This window comes from Carcharodon carcharias, chromosome 8 (assembly GCF_017639515.1).
Source record: "Carcharodon carcharias isolate sCarCar2 chromosome 8, sCarCar2.pri, whole genome shotgun sequence".
NCBI classification, from domain to species: domain Eukaryota; kingdom Metazoa; phylum Chordata; class Chondrichthyes; order Lamniformes; family Lamnidae; genus Carcharodon; species Carcharodon carcharias.
In genome coordinates this window covers 96,412,835-96,429,697 of record NC_054474.1, presented here as the reverse complement: position 1 = coordinate 96,429,697, position 16,863 = coordinate 96,412,835, and the positions used below count along the sequence as shown (strand labels likewise).

General features: G+C 45.7%; 1 protein-coding gene across 2 annotated transcripts in view; it reads left to right on the top strand.

Moving 5' to 3' along the window:
- The window catches only part of LOC121281377 (E3 ubiquitin/ISG15 ligase TRIM25-like), a 33,774-nt gene extending 17,266 nt beyond the window's left edge, over window positions 1-16,508 (top strand). For both annotated transcript variants that reach the window (XM_041194319.1, XM_041194318.1), the window contains 4 exons: window positions 4,350-4,372; window positions 12,305-12,438; window positions 12,930-13,046; window positions 15,680-16,508. In XM_041194319.1, coding sequence (XP_041050253.1) covers window positions 4,350-4,372; window positions 12,305-12,438; window positions 12,930-13,046; window positions 15,680-16,197 — 792 coding nt within the window. In that variant the 3' untranslated portion in view covers window positions 16,198-16,508. The remainder of the gene's footprint in view (window positions 1-4,349; window positions 4,373-12,304; window positions 12,439-12,929; window positions 13,047-15,679) is intronic.
- The last annotated feature ends 355 nt before the right edge of the window (window positions 16,509-16,863 follow it).

The following is a 16,863-nucleotide window of genomic DNA, read 5'->3' as shown; positions in this document are numbered from 1 at the left end:
TTAATAAGTGTTTAATTTATATAAAAAACCTCTTGAAGCTTGGTGGACTTTACTCCTGAATTCAGAGCTGCATCTCAAACATACCAGTTTAAAATATAGTTTATGACAGTTGTTTAAAGTTTTCCTCTGGGATTTTAAATAACCCAGCCTTTACCAACTGCTGTGTCATAACACTCTGCAATTGTCCTAGCAGGTGAGAGTGAGGAGAATGACCCTGTGTTCTTGAGAGTGAAGAGGACTGAGAGGCTATCTGTATGAAGTATAAAGATCTTTTTACAGGACTCTGCAGGATGGATGCAGGAAGGATGTTTCTCATGGCTGGGGTGTTCAGAATAAAGGGACATATCTCAAAAGTAAGAAGTAGGCCATTTAGCATTGAGGTATGAAGGAATTTCAACACTCAGAGGGTGGTAAGTGTTTGGAACTCTCCACCCCATAGGGCAATGGAGGGTCTATCATTGAGTATGCTCAACTAGCAGATCGATAGATTTGTAGCCTCCCCATAAAGATGACAACGGATAGGGGTATATTGAGGGAAATCGGTAATCAATTATAAGAACAACCCTGATCAAGGTGAATGGCAGAGCATTCTTGAGGTTTAAATGGTCTATTCATGCTGCTCTTTCCTGTATTCCCATGTCTCTGGGTCTGCCTGACAGGGTTCTCTGCCAGGCATTGTCCCCATTTGGAGCAGGTGTCAGGGTGACACGAGTGCATCCCTGTCAAAATAAGGCTGTATGTGGCTTCCAATGTGACATGCATATGGGCTTGCTGCAGCCAAGGGACAGATTCCTTTTCTTCCAGATGCCTGAGGTCGTAGGAGTACGCAGTGTTGTACAGGCACTGTTGCGTGCATTTGGTGCAAGGGGAATGTCTGTCCATACAGGTTGGTGCATGCTAAAGGATCACACTACCAGAAAGGTTAACAGGAAATAGTGCTTTTTATTTCAGCTAAGATAAAATAAGATCAATGAAAGTAAACCTTAATGTTAGCCCCAAGTAGGAAGCTGCAGCCTTCCAGTCAATAGAGGATTAGAAACCAAAGTGTAAAAGATAAGTAGGTAGCTCACTCCACCGGAATCTGTTAGTGATTAGATTGTCCCGAGCCTGTCTGCCTCATTGTAACATTGCTCTCGCTTCTGCCTGTCCATTCACAACATCCTGGCTCCTGTCCTCACCATGATCTTCCCCTTCCTCATCGTCGGAGGAGACATTCCGGTCATCCATCTCTCCCTTTCCCTATTGTTGAGTGAAGTTGTGCAGGACACAGCATACCATGATGATCCGGGACACACTCTGTGGGGAATATTGGAGTGCTCCGCCTGAGCAGTCCAAACACCTGAACCTCATTTTCAGATGTGATGGAGGGATGTGCCTCTCCTTGGTGGCACTTTGCGGATTCTAAAAATGGTCCCATCAATTAGGTCTTCTGGGGATATCCCCTGTCTCCAATGAGCCAGCCCTGCAATTGACCCGCTGGGTCAAAGACTTATGGCACTTGCGAGTGGTCAACAATATAGACATCGTGAGAGCTCCTTGGGTAGCGTGCACAAACCTGAAGGATTTGTCTTGGGTGATCATATATCAGCTGAACATTCAAAGAGTGAAAACTTTTCCTGTTGATGAATGCATCTGGCTGCTCCCAGGGAGCTCTCAACGCTACATGTGCAGTTTATAACCCTTTGCACTTGTAGGAATCTTGCAACTGCTGCAAAATCTATTTCTCTAGCTGCCTGGCTCTCAGGGTTCAAATGGAATATCAAAAATTCATCTGCTGTTCTGAAGAGGCATCTGTTACCTCATAGATGCACTTATGTGTCACAGGCTGGGATATCCCACAGGGATCCCCAGTGGAGCCCAGGAAGGAGCCACTGGCAAAGAAGTTTATGGCTGCTGTCACCTTTATTGCCATTGGCATGGGATTGCCTCCCAGTCCTTGCAGACGCAGATCCTCATTGAGCAGCTGGCATATGTGATTAATCACATCCCGGGATATCCTAAGGTGCCTCTGACATTGCCTTTCACTCATCTGGAGGTACCTGCACCACCTACGATGTATCCACATTCGGGCCAATGCTCACTGTCACCTTGACCCGTGGTTGCCAGCACCCTGCGCTTCTTGAGGCTCTGCCATGTCTGCCTCGTGCTGCTCTGGCCATTGCTGCTCCTGGTCCAGATCCACCCTGTGCCGGTTCCTCCTCAGCTGGACCAAAGCCAGTAGAAAGGCAGGGTTGTTTTCTATCATCATCATAAAGGTCTGAGGTGATATATTTAAAAATTGCAGCGATCCATCTAGTCAGCATATTCTTTAAAAGCTTCTTCTCTATCCCTGATCCTTTAAGCCAATGCTAAGCCCTGTACCTAGCATCAGTATACCTCTGGCCTCCTCCCCAGTGCATTTTGGAGGACCAGAGATGACTTCTCCTCTCGTTCATACATCCCTGTGCATGGAGATTGCAGCATAGACCTGGGTACTGGAAGCCATGTCCACGCACCCTCCCTCAAATACTATTGAGCTTCCTTACATCATCCTCAAGACACTTTCAAGAGATCTTTGCCTTGCCATCATGGACTTACCACCTACTCTATTATAGGCCATGACCATCAAGGATGTAAACCAGAACTTTGTTGTCATTTCCTACCCCCTCCACCCCTACTCAAGGCCCCAGAGAGCTAACCCCTGCCTGCCTCCCTCCCTCTAAACCTCTCTCCGTTTCCCTCCACCTTGGTCAACTTGAGTGCCCTTTAGTACAGAGTTTACTGCAGCTCCCAACCTAGGATTTCCATGTAAACGCATGAGTCAAAGAGCAAACCTGCTGCCATGTGGCAGAAAGGAGAACACACTTGAGCATGGTTTTCATCCAGTTGATTCATGATTATTATGGTGTCCCTTTGGTGACCACAACTGGCCAACTATTAACTCCACCCACCCAAAAACGACCCTCCTCGTACTTCGAAGGATTGCCTTTAGGAACAACTGCGTTTCCACAAACACATTTTAAAAAGTAGTGTGCGTCACATTTCAGACATGTTCCATCACCTTCCAACCTGCCCCTGTTACCCATCAACTTCCCCCCCATCACCCTTAACCCACCCAATACAACCATTCCTCTTCCCTCTGCTGCTCTTGAACCTTCCCCCTTACTTCGAACCCTCCTCTTGCCTTCTCTCCCCTCTGAGCCTACACCCATTACTGCCCCCATGCCGCCAACCCTGATCCTGACCTCTCTTGTTATCTGAGCCACCTGTTTTGTGTTTCCTTGACCCCGCCCCTTTAGACCAGCCACTATCCTAACATGACCCTGAACCTGCCACCCTACCACATCCAACAATCCGCACCCCACCCCACCCCCACCCTCGCCCCTCACTGTGCCCCCAGGACCCCATTGTAGACAACACTGACCCTACCCTGTAGGACCACAACTCTCATTCACTATCCTTGCCCAGAGACCCCTGCCCTGACCCAACTACAGACCTCCACACTCAACCACAAGACCTCCACACCCAATATGCAAGGCCCTTCCCTCCCTCCCATGTCCCTGTACCCTCGCATTCCTTTCCTGGCCGCCATCCCTGCCCTGGACAGTCTAGCTTCCTTCCCCAGACACCCTCTCACCCTGCCCCACTGATCCTTGCACCTTTGCCAGGCCCCAGTTCCACCCTTCCCTGCTGACCCTGCCTCCCTTGTCCAGCCTTCTTGACCCTTGCCCAGTAGATTCCATCCTCTCTCCCTTTGTACCATTATCATAAAGGCCTGAGGTGATATATGAACAAATTGCAGTGATCCATCCAGTTAGCATATTCTTTGAAGCTTTCCCTCCATCCTATAAGCCAACGCTAAGCCCTGAAACTAGCATCGGTCTACAACTGGCCTCCCCCAACCAACCCCACCCTCCGTGCACCTTGGATATCTGACACCCGAACTCAATCTTAGCCTGCCACGGTTTTCCTCAAGGAACCTGGTGCATGCCATTTATACACAGTTGTGAATCTGAAGGCATGTTTTTCTCGCTTGCGGCTAACTTAATTCAGAGGGGGAGCTTAATTCTGGCGAGCTGGCATTTTAATGAGCATGGATGACTTGTAGATGCATGCAAAAGGGCTTTGGTGTTGGGAAGCTTGACCCGCCTTTAAAGTTCCAAGAACTTAATTGTAAAATTTCATCCCACGGTTGGGATTCTGAATTTTGGACTCCCATAGAATTAAGTTCCTCTGCCCGCTTTTCTTCCCGCTCCCAACAGCAGCCAAAGATTCTGACCACTGTTATACATTGAACTCATTATTCTCAATCCCAAATTCATTCTTTGGTTTGTTCATTGACTAATTTAATCTCCTCTCTTTATTCACAGAACTCGAAGCAGCTCCTTTCCAGGTAAGTTCCTCTCACGCATATATTACATGCTATTTTTGGGGAACCTTCACCACTATCTGGGAGAAGAGTGAAAGTAGAATTTCGGCTTTGAAATCTTCCCAGATAGGGTGCTTACTAGTGGTGGGAATATTGAGTGATATTTAACTGTGGTTTGATGGGTTATTAGCTCAGCCTGTGGGAAATGGGAGATTCTATATGTACACTGATGACACCCAGCACCACAATAGTTACAGGACGATCACAAAGATCAAAGCCATTGTCTTCAATTCAAGCCAAAAACTCCATTCCACAGTCACTGATTTCATCCCTTTCCCTGGCCACTGTCTGAAGTTGATCCGGTTTAGTTCGTAGCATTCTTGTCTTGAGTTAGAAGGTTGTGGGTTCAGATCCCACTTCAGTACTGAGGAAGTGTTGCACTGTCCAGAGTGACAAGTTTCAAATGAGAGGTGAAAGTCAAGCTATGTCTATCCTCAGATAAGAAATCCTTTGGCGCTATTTCAAAGAGGAGCAGGGGAATTTTCCCCAGTGCCTTGGCCAATGTTTATCCCTCAGTCAACATCACAAATCCAGATTATCTGGTCATTATCTCATATTCTTTGTGGAAGCTTGCTTTTCATTCTTCTAAACTGCAGAGACTACTCAATCTCTCCTCAAAGGACAATCATCTATCCAAACTATTCTGACCAATGGACACAGGACAGGTACACAAAACATCAGGTGGTTACCACCCCTCTTGTGCGTCACCTTGCTTGAGGTCAGCTTTTTAGTTTACATCATGTTGAGGGTCGTATACTGGTCCTTTCTAAACAATTGCATAGATAAAGAGGTGCACGAGAATCCATTCTAACAGCTTACGAATGTCAACATGTCAGCCTGAACTAAGACTGTTTAGAGGTCAAAGTGTTTAGGAATCCTCTTTCCACAGAGATAATCAATGCTGCTTAGCTAATCCCATAAAATGCAGAAAATATCTGTTTATAAAGACCCCAATTTCTTACAACACATCTCTGTCCAGTACAAGGCTGCCTTCTAGACTCAGATCATGTGTTCCTTTACATCACATTGTGGGCGGGTCTGTACCCAGTCCCGCTTAACTCTTTCTGTGCCAGACCTTATACGACGCCTGCCCCTATGTCTTTACCCAACATATTTACAATGCATTCTGTTTACCCAACATATTTACATTACTTCTACTACCCCTTCATCCCCCTTCAAGTCTCTATGTTTACAGGTTCAGGATGTCTGGAGGCTTTATAATTCTTCCAGATCATTACAACAGTTGGAGAATGGTAGACTCTGTTGCACTGGGAAACTTTGTTGTATAGGAGGTTTTTTTGGATGTGATCGCTTTGGCGTTTGGTCACCTTCTTCAATTTCTCCTCACTGTATAGTGGGAGGATCACCTCAAAGGATGAGGAAAAGGCTCCTCCTGTTCCGACTGACCGTACCTTCCAGAGTACTGACTGTGGCTGGTCATCGTCTGTCTGGACAATAACACCCTCTCTATCAAGATCCTTAGTCCAGACTCTGTTGTCCTTGTGTAAATGTGGCAGGCGTCTGGTGCAGTACCTTTTGTTGTAGGCAGCAGCCTGTAGGCCTGCTCTCTGCCCTGGTTTTGGCAATCTTTAGCTGCCAACCCTAGTATTAGTTTCTTTGGCAGGATTGAGAGTTGTGTGCAGAGTTTTCTGATCATCAGGCGTTTGGATAGGGCTAAGCCGCATTGTAGTGGGGTGGACCTGTAGGTTAACGATGTCAGGAAGTCGATGTTCTTCCTCAGGAGGCAATTGCGAATTGTGGACTGTTATCCAACACTATCTGGTTTGGGATGCCATGGCTCGCGAACATCTCCTTCAACACTGTCACCACTGCCTCTGGTTGTCATGTACAATTGCTTCACCTCAGTCCATCGGGTAGAGCACTGCACCACAATGAGGAAAGATCTGCCATTGAAAACAAATAAACCGATGCTCAACCTCTCCCATGGCCTGCTTGGGAACTGTGTGGAGTTAAGGGGCTCCATCTGGTACTGCTTGTGTAACGCACATGCCTCGCAATTTGCTATCATGTCCTCAATTGCCCTTGAAATGCCTGGCCACCACACTGCAGATTGGGCCGTGCCCTGCACTTAGTATGCTCAAGTATCCCTGGTGTAATTTCTGGAGTATCTTCGGCCAAAGGGAGGCTGGAATGATCAGCCGCTGATTGTATACCAGCAGATCATTGATGATGGTAAAGTGTTCAAACCAAGCCATCATAATATTACCACTTGGTCTTTTTTGTGGCCACCCTTGTTGAAAATAACATCGGAATGCGGGCACACTCCTCATCTCGCATTTGTTCCTGATGGATTTGTTGGAGTTTTCGTGTGGTAGCCAGCAGGTGTCCCCTCACTAACTGGGAGTATGATTCGAGCTCCTCAATCAGGTTAACGTCATGTTTCATTGGAAGGTCCACTGTGGTCCTGGAAATGTGTCTACTGTTGTTTGATTTTTTTCCCTGAACGTATACCATCTCATACGCAAACCTCATGAAGCACAGCTAGAATCCCTGGATTCAGGGGGGCATCTTTGCCAGCTCCTTCTCATCTAGCAGTAAGACCAGTGGTTTATGGTCTGTTTCAATGGTGACCTTTAGGCCACTAATATAGTCTGAAAATTTCTCGCGTGCTCATGTGACTGTGAGAGCTTCTTTTTCAATCGCAATGTGCTTTTATCTATGTGTCTGACAGTCCTCTGGATGCATAATACACTGGCCAGAGACATCCGTCCAATTGTTCCTGAAATAAGACTGCTCTGAGGCCTGTGGACGAAGCATCTGCTGCTATGGTAGTGGGCAAGGATGGGTCATAGTGGGCCAAGATGTCGGTTGAGAGCAGCATTGCTTTGATGCAACCAAATGCTTTTGATGTGTCCCCCAGCACCATGCCTGGTCTTTCTTGAGAAGGTGCTGCAGGAATTCTGTGACCTGTGCCAAATTGAGTAAAAATTTTGCCATACTCCGGAATCTCTGGAAGTCTGGAATCGAGGGTCAGGTTGGGAACTCACTGATAGCCTTTGTTTTCTGTGGGTCCGCCATGATACCTTTTTTGCTGACTATGCGGCCTAAGAACCAAATGTTGGTCTTGGAGAAATTACATTTCTAATTCAGTGTCGGTCCTGCTTCCTAAGCTGATGCAGGTACAGATGGACTCGTTCAGTTTTGGGACCAGGACCATCCCAGAACACCATTCAGTTGGCTGACTGACAGGGGAGATGACACCCATTTTGGTCATCCTGTCCAGTCATATGGACTCAAAACATTAACTCAGTTTCTCTCTCCACAGATGCTGTCAGACCTGCTGAGTTTTTCCAGCATTTTCTGGTTTTATTTCGGCTGTTGCTGTACATGCTTCATGAGTGGATGAGATATTTTTCGTGGTGTGAACAGGCTGAGCATCTTCCTGTATGTGGCCCTCAGTTGCCCCAATCCAGTAAAGGGTTTGGGAAACTCCTTTTTAAATTTGAAACCGTACTCTTGCTGATTGACCATGTCAATTTTCTGTAGTAGATTGAGTTTGACACAGGTTTTTCAGCTTAAAAGGGAGCCTTGTTGGTTGTGGATGACAGGGTGTCTCGTATTCTTTTGTCTTTGTACCTGAGTGTCGCCTACAGATTACCTTTCATCAGGACTTTGATGCCACCTGCTCTCTATAGCTGGGTTGGGGGTGGCATCAGTCATTGGGTCACCAGCCATGGTTTCTTGTCTAAGAGGACTGTAACACTGGCTATCAGTGTTCAAGTTAAAAATTTGCGAGATGACCATTAAACAGGACATCTGTGTTTCTGAATGAAAATCCCTGATCTTTCACCTCCTCTAAGAAGCATGGTTGTGTTTCCTCTTGGTTTGGTACCTCAACCTCGTGAATCATCTTGGGATCATCTGGACGTCTGGTTGTGTTAGCTTTATATAGCTTTCTGAAGTGTCTTATGCGATTGCAATTAAAACTTTGTGCTGTAACTGCCAGCCATGATCATGCCTATGGGGTTGATGGGCTCCACAGTGCTGGTATGGTTGCCCACCCTCTAGTGGTCGGTTGGGGTATTGCTTCTCTTGGCTTTGAGTGTCCCTGCTCCGCTGCTGTTTTACAAGCTGGAGAGTGGGGATTGCTCTATCATGGCTTGCTTTTGCCCCTCAAGATGGATCTGTGCTATCAATGGATTTCAGGTTGCCTGACAATCTGAAGGGCCTTTTCAAGGGTCAAATCTTCCTTCGCTTGAAGCATGTCTGACAACGCATCATCTGCCACTCTGACAACAATTCTGTCCCTGATTAGCTCTGATTTCAGGTCACCAGCCTTCAGCCATTCTGTACAACTCATTAATGAAGGAGTCAACAGGTTCTCCTGGCTTTTTGAAACATCTTTTAAACTTTTTTCTTTCACAGATCTTGTGACTGCTCAAATTAAAATGTGCCAGAATAATTTTAAAACTTCGTCAAATTTTGCTGAGGATTTATTGATTCCTAGTCTAGCTACTATGTCATTAGCTATTAGACCTACTGAATAAAGCAGTGTGTTAACCTGTCCAGCTTCTGTCTTTTTGTCTAGACCTCAAGCAATCATGTATCAAAGAAATCTTTGACAATGTTCCAAATTTTGTAACTGGTCTGGGCCTTGGATGAGTCCAAACTGGCCTGGTAAGGTAGATTTTTGATCCATGGTCACTTAAAATTAAAAGTGTGTACAGCTTTAAATGCTGTTGGGAAGTTGGCACTGCCATAAGCTTCTTGTCAATGAAGTTTCCCACGCTTGTCAGTTTTTGCAGGCCCCCACAGCAATGGTGGTCACAATTATTCTGTCAATAGACAAGTCAGTTGGCCGGAACAGTGGTAAATGGAGTACAATCCAGAGAAGCGTGAGGTAATGCAATTGGGGAAGGCCAACAGGGCAATGGAATACACCATTATTTATTTATTAATGGTAGGATACTGAAAAGTGCAGAGGAACAGAGTGACCTTGGAGTGTCCAAAGATGTCTCAAGGGGGCTGGACAGGTTGATACAGTGGTCAAGAAAGCATACATTTAATGAGTACTTGGATATGGACTTCGATGCTATAACCTATGAGGCTAAAGACTAAGAGCTGGAAAGCGAGATTAGGCTGGATGGCTACTTGTTGGCCAGTGTGGACATGACAGACTGAATGGCCTCCTTCTGTGCTGTAAATTTCTATGATTCTAGAGCTTTGTTAGAAAGGAAGTGAGAGAGAGAGAAAGCTGCAGTGAGCTGTATCTAACTGAGGCTTCCTAAAGGCTCCATGTGTCTCAGTGACAGCCTTATTCCATTGGCTCAGTAAGTGCAGTGTGATTGGTTTGGTCCGTCAACCAGCCTATGGAGAAATGAGGAGAGGGGCAGACCCCATATGTCAGAGTGACAGTAAAATGAGTTGTGATTGGCTCATTCTATCCACTAACAGTGAAAATGAATGGGCGCTGAGATTTCCCAGTAATGTCAGTGTCACTGGACACTCTGGCCCCAATATGAATGGGGAGTTGGGAGGGTGCGGGGAGGCTATTAATATGGGTAGATCCTGGCAAGGCTGGGGATGTAGAGGCCCAATCAATATCAACATCCAAGCATCAGTTAAATAATCTTCATCAGATTCCCACCTGACAGCCGATGACTGAAATCCTGACTGGTGGATGGGAGCCAGACAAGCAGCAGGAGAACTCAGCTGAGGACCCATGAAGGTGTCACTGTTACTTGAGAGCGAAGCAGGAGCTCCAAGACCCCATCGGGAATGAGGGCTGAGGAACGATGGTTGAAAGATTGGGACTGATAGGGTAGACTAAAGGCTTTCTTGTGGGGCCTGGGGGGTATCCTGCTCTGCCTGGCCCTCAAGGAGTGCTAAAAGGAGCAAATCTTTAGTACAGACCTTGACCTGTTGGCTCCTCCAGCCTCTGATCTGCTCCTGGGCAGCCAGTAGTGCAGTCCTCCCTCCAGCCTACACTCACATTTCAGTCACTGTCCCGATTATATCATCAGACTGTGACTTTTGAATGTTAATGAGACCCTGGCTGCCTTTCACAGGAGCCTTGTCAATGACCTGACTTGTGTGTGTTAAAATTTAAATGAAAGCTGTATAGCAATAACCAAGATTTTTGGAAAATTTAAATGGATGGGAATGGAGTCAGATTGCTTGATCCCAATGTTTTAACCTACAATCCTCCCCCTCCCATCGGGGGTTAAAATGGAGTGGTCTGTGAGGGAATATCACTGATGACAGATCCCTGGGAGGCTGTTCCTTCTCCTCTCCTCACTTCACATGACTGTAGTGAGTGTGTTCTTGCAGAGAAGGGGAGGACAAACTGGACACATTCAGGATAAAAATCAATATTAATAATGGAAAGATGAGACTCCAGTACAGAGAAACCTGACTAAACACAGACTTATTTGAAAATCACGAACTGAGCTGAAGTGGCAGCAAATCAGGATCCAACTGTACGTGTGGAAATTGTTATGACTGGGATGAGAAGAGTGCACAGTTGATCTAGCCCTATACTCCACAGGTCACAACATTAGTTTAAATGTTCAGTTTACTCACCAAAATGGCCAATTATTTACCTTCACTCCTGTTACCCAGAATAAAAAAGACTTTAACCGGCTTCTTTCAATAAACAAGAAGCTTATTAGTTTATTATGAAACCAGTCTTGTTGAAAAGAAAGGCAAAGATTATCAACATACTGTACAGAATATGAAATTATACTACTTACTCTTTCAAGATACCTTAAGTCTCACACACATACACTGAAGTAAAATAGAAATGGAGGAATTCAGCCAAAGGGTAAAAGTCAGTGGTTCAAAGGCAAGGGATAAACAGTGGAGTTCTTGAAATGGTGTCTGTTGAAAGGTCATGAGGACTCGAAACATCAACTCTTTTCTTCTCCGCCGATGTTACCAGACCTGCTGAGTTTTTTCAGGTAATTCTGTTTTTGTTTTGGATTTCCAGCATCCGCAGTTTTTTGTTTTTATCCGGGTTATATGGTTGGTCTGTCAGCACTGATCCGCGAAACAATCAATGACTGGCACTGCTTTCCAGGCAGACTCATGGAAGACTCGAGGGCTATCACAGCATGTAGAGCATCTTAGAAGCAGCTTACATTCACTTCTGGCTGCGGACTGGCTTTGGATTGCAAAAAAGGTCACTGTTTTCCTTCTCAAGCAGTTGGTCTTTCTCTTCTCAAAGCAAAACCAAAACCCACTTTTTAAAACATCATTCCAGGCATGTTTTTTTTTCAGAGTCATAAAACCCCTGTGACCCCCTTTGTACACAGTTCACCAGAGTCAAGAGGTTTACAGAGATAAAAACAAAAAACTGCGGATGCTGGAAATCCAAAACAAAAACAGAATTACCTGGAAAAACTCAGCAGGTCTGGCAGCATCGGCGAAGAAGAAAAGAGTTGGCGTTTCGAGTCCTCATGACCCTTCCACAGAACAGTTCTGTGGAAGGGTCATGAGGACTTGAAACGCCAACTCTTTTCTTCTCCGCCGATGCTGCCAGACCTGCTGAGTTTTTCTAGGTAATTCTGTTTTTGTTCAAGAGGTTTACAGATTGTTTTTTTAACAACTGCTTAATTACCCTTTCTTGTAAAAGGATGCCTTTTCCAGGAATAGCAGAGTTCTGCATTAACTCTTTAAGTCACACTGACTTTTAAAACACAAATTCTTCCAAAATGTCCTTAGTCCTTGAAGATGAACTGTTTTCTGTGATTAAAGAGTTCATGACGAGATCAGTGTGAATCCAGGGAGACAGTAAATCGGGATTCTGCCATTTTCAGGATGGGTTGCTGCGGGGTGTCAGTACAAGCATTGTTGCACTGATCACTGGTTCCTCTTTGGGTTTCTGATCCGAAATGTCTACACTGATTAAAAACATTCCCTCCTCTTTCATTACAGGGTGACTGAGTCTCAGAAAGTCACAGACCCAGATGTTCCAGAGTTCACCCTGAACCTGTCCAATATATTTCAACTTATCCAGGAGAGGTTGAATGGATGTGAAAAGTACCACTCAGACATATTGGAAATCATCAGTAAGAACATGCAGCTTTTCTCCAATATAAGAGACTGAGAGCAGGTCGGGTTAGTTGTGCTCAAACAGCTGGGAATATTCCTGAACTTTAATATCAGCTCCCTGTGTATGTGGATCAGGAGCCTCAGATTAATCCTCAGTCCCCAATGACACCTGCTTTAAACATTCCCCACTATAATGATTCAGAGCTTCAACCAGCATGGCTCAGGTAGGGGTGGGATTACATAGTCAATCAAAGTGTCTCTTAAAAGGAATACTGTCCCTCAAATGGTGATAAGTACACTTGAAGAGTAAAATAAAAGTCTTACCTTTTTATAGCATCTTTCACAACTTCAGGTCATCTCAAAGTGCTTTACAGCCAATTAAGTTCTATTTTAGTCTCTCTAATGCAGAATATATAAGGATGGAATTCATAACTGACCATTGAGTAATATAAAGAAGGCTGGACCTCGCTGTGTCACAATTCCCAATCATTGTGTGCTTTGTTTACAGTGCCAGCTTCCACCAAATATAGGGGGCCATTGGACATCATGCCTCCCCCACACAGCCCCTCTGGGACAGCCCTCCGGATAGCAGCTGGGATCAGCAGGAGAACAGGAATATCCCAAGGTGTTTATAATCTTAAACAGCAATCAAACTGACTGTAATTTATATTTAACCCTCTAATTTTTCTATTAACCCTTTCTGTTTATTTCTGTGACATTTCTTCAGTCAGGATTTAAGTTCCTGTTCCCTCTTCACAGCTCTCTATTGGTTTCAGTCTCAGACCCAGGTGGAAGGAGTTATGGTGAATTCAGAGTGAACAGCAAGCAACAGTTTAATGTACAGAAGGGATATCAGATTCACCTCAATTCACAACTAAATTCTGACTGCTGTGTGTAAACTGTTGGGAGACTATAATCAGGCTGTGAGCAGAATGGAACAGTAACAGCAGGGAGCGTGCCCAGGGCACATTCCTGTATTCAGGGTGATACAGTAACAGGAGGGAGAGAGCCCAAGACGCACTCTTGTATTCAGTATGGAGGAGAGAGTATTGGGCACACTCCGAGAGTTGTGTATTGCCTATACATCCAATTCTGAGATTGTGGGTCTGTAACTATGAGACTACGTGGGATATGTTGTGTGCTGGTGAATCCCCTCCATTGTGTCTGCGAGGCCATGTGCATAGTGTCAGAGCCCGAACAATCCCCATCCACCACTACTCTCCTCCGTCTGGCTGAACTTGTTCTCACACTGAACAATTTCTCCTTCAAATCCTCTCACTTCCTCCAAATAAAAGGTGTAGCTATGGGTACCCGCATGGGCCCCAGCTATGCCTGTCTCTTTACGGGGTATGTGGAACATTCCTTGTTCCAGTCCTACTCCGGCCCCCTTCCGCAACTCTTTCTCCAATACATCAATGATTACCTCGGTGCTCCTTCATGCTCTCGTCGGGACTTGGAAAAATTTATTAATTTTGCTTCCAATCTCCACCCCTCCATCATTTTCACATGGTATCTCTGACACTTCCCTTCCCTTCCTTGATCTCTCTGTCTCAATCTCTGGTGATAGACTGTCTACCAATATCCATTACAAACCCACCGACTCCCACAGCTACCTCGACTACAGCTCCTCACACCCCGCTTCCTGTAAGGACTCCATCCCATTCTCTCAGTCCCTTCGCCTCCGTCGCATCTGTTCCGATGATGCTACCTTCAAAAGCAGTTCCTCTGACATGTCCTCCTTCTTCCTTAACCGAGGTTTTCCACCCACGGTCGTTGACAGGGCCCTCAACCGTGTCCAGCCCATCTCCCGCGCATCTGCCCTGACGCCTACTCCTCCCTCCCAGAAACATGATAGGGTCCCCCTTGTCCTCACTTATCACCCCACCAGCCTCCGCATTCAAAGGATCATCCTCTGCCATTTCCACCAACTCCAGCATGATGCCACCACCAAACACATCTTCCCTTCACCCCCCCCTATCGGCATTCCGTAGGGATCACTCCCTCCGGGACACCCTGGTCCACTCCTCCATCACCCCCTACTCCTCAACCCCCTTCAATGGCACCACCCCATGCCCACGCAAAAGATGCAACACCTGCCCCTTCACTTCCTCTCTCCTCACTATCCAAGGGCCCAAACACTCTTTTCAAGCGAAGCAGCATTTCACTTGCATTTCCCCCAACTTAGTCTACTGCATTCGTTGCTCCCAAAGTGGTCTCCTCTACATTGGAGAGACCAAATGTAAACTGGGCAACCGCTTTGCAGAACACCTGCGGTCTGTCCACAAGAAAGACCCAAACCTTCCTGTCGCTTGCCATTTTAACACTCCACCCTGTTCTCTTGCCCACATGTCTGTCTTTGGCTTGCTGCGTTGTTCCAGTGAAGCCCAACGCAAACTGGAGGAACAACACCTCATCTTCCGACTAGGCACTTTACAGCCTTCTGGACTGAATATTGAATTCAACAACTTTAGGTCTTGAGCTCCCCCCTCCATCCCCACCCCCTTTCTGTTTCCCCCTTCCTTTTGTTTTTTTCCAATAAATTATATAGATTTTTCTTTTCCCACCTATTTCCATTATTTTTAAATATTTTTAAATCTTTTATGCTCTCCCCACCCCCACTAGAGCTATACCTTGAGTGCCCTACCATCCATTCTTAATTAGCACATTCGTTTAGATAATATCACCAACTTTAACACCTATGTGTTCTTTTGTCCTGTTGTTTGTGACATCTTTTGATGATCTGCTTCTATCACTGCTTGTTTGTCCCTACAACCACACCAACCCCCTCCACTTCTCTCTCTCTCTAACCACCCCCCCCCCCCCCCCCCCCCCCCCCCCCCCCACCCCCGACCCCACACCACACCTTAAACCAGCTTATATTTCAACTCTTTCTTGGACTTGAACTCAAGTTCTGTCGAAGGGTCATGAGGACTCGAAACGTCAACTCTTTTCTTCTCCGCCAATGCTGCCAGACCTGCTGAGTTTTTCCAGGTAATTCTGTTTTTGTTCTGTGTGATTAAACTGATTGTTACTGTGTGTCACACTACAGTGTTTGCACTGGGACCCACACACTGCTATTTAACAAGAATTCTGATTGAAGGTCATTTATTTGACATGGGAAGAAGACAGTCAAACAGGTAATGTGGGGCAGACACTGTCTGGGAAATACTGACACACCTGCTGACAGAAGCCTGCAGCTGTCAATCACTGATCTGAGTGGAATAACCCTGTCTGACCAATCTCTTCTCTCCTCTCTAGGGAAAAGTTCATTGAGCCTGGATCCAAAGACAGCAAACTGCAACTTGGTTCTTTCTGATGATCTCAGATCAGTAACATGGACTGAACGGAAACAATTCTCCCTCCTTTATCCAAAGAGGTTTAAACACTATCCCCAAGTTCTCTGCTCTCAGAGCTTCTCCTCAGGATCCCATTCCTGGGATGTGGAGACTGATGGGAATGAATGTGGAATAGGAATTGCGTGTGGGACTGTGGAGAGGGAAGGAAGAAATTCTTTTCTTGGGAACAGCAATAAATCCTGGTGTTTATATTGTGGGTTTAGTTATCTCAAGGCTTGGCACAACTCCCAGTTCACTGACCTTCCTCTGTTCCCCTCTAAACCTAGGATCCGAGTCCAGTTGGACTACGAGGCTGGGACTTTGTCGTTTTACCGGGTCACTGACTCAGTGAGATATTTACATACATTTCAAACCACATTCACTGAACCAGTGTTTCCAGCATTTTATTGTGGGAGAAAATGCCTAAAATTGTTAAACTAATCATGATGGCGGAGGCTTGATAACATCACTTCTTGTTTGAGGGCATCGTATGATGTCACTTTCTGTTTGGCCTTGTGGGCCTCCGAATCATGTCAGTTCCAGGGCCGCTTGTGGTCTCTGATGGCGTCACTTTCAGATTGGCTTGAGGTCTTTGATGCTGCCATTTCCCGGTGAGCTTGCTGGGTCAGCTTGGGGGTTTCTGATGCCTGCCTGTATTTTGAAGTTACATTCTTCACATTAACTTTAGTTTTTAAATGCTTTTCTGTTTGCAAAGTTTTGCAATGTTCAATTAGTAAATGGGATTCCAAGCAGAGTGCTATATTGTTATATTATTTATAAAGAGTCACTATTTTCTTAGGTTCATGTATTTCCATATTGCCACATCACTCTACAGTCTGTGTTCCGAACTAACAATCGGATAAAAACAAAAAAACTGCGGATGCTGGAAATCCAAAACAAAAACAGAATTACCTGGAAAAACTCAGCAGGTCTGGCAGCATCGGCGGAGAAGAAAAGAGTTGACGTTTCGAGTCCTCATGACCCTTCGACAGAACTGAAGGGTCATGAGGACTCGAAACGTCAACTCTTTTCTTCTCCGCCGATGCTGCCAGACCTGCTGAGTTTTTCCAGGTAATTCTGTTTTTGCTAACAATCGGATGTTTGATT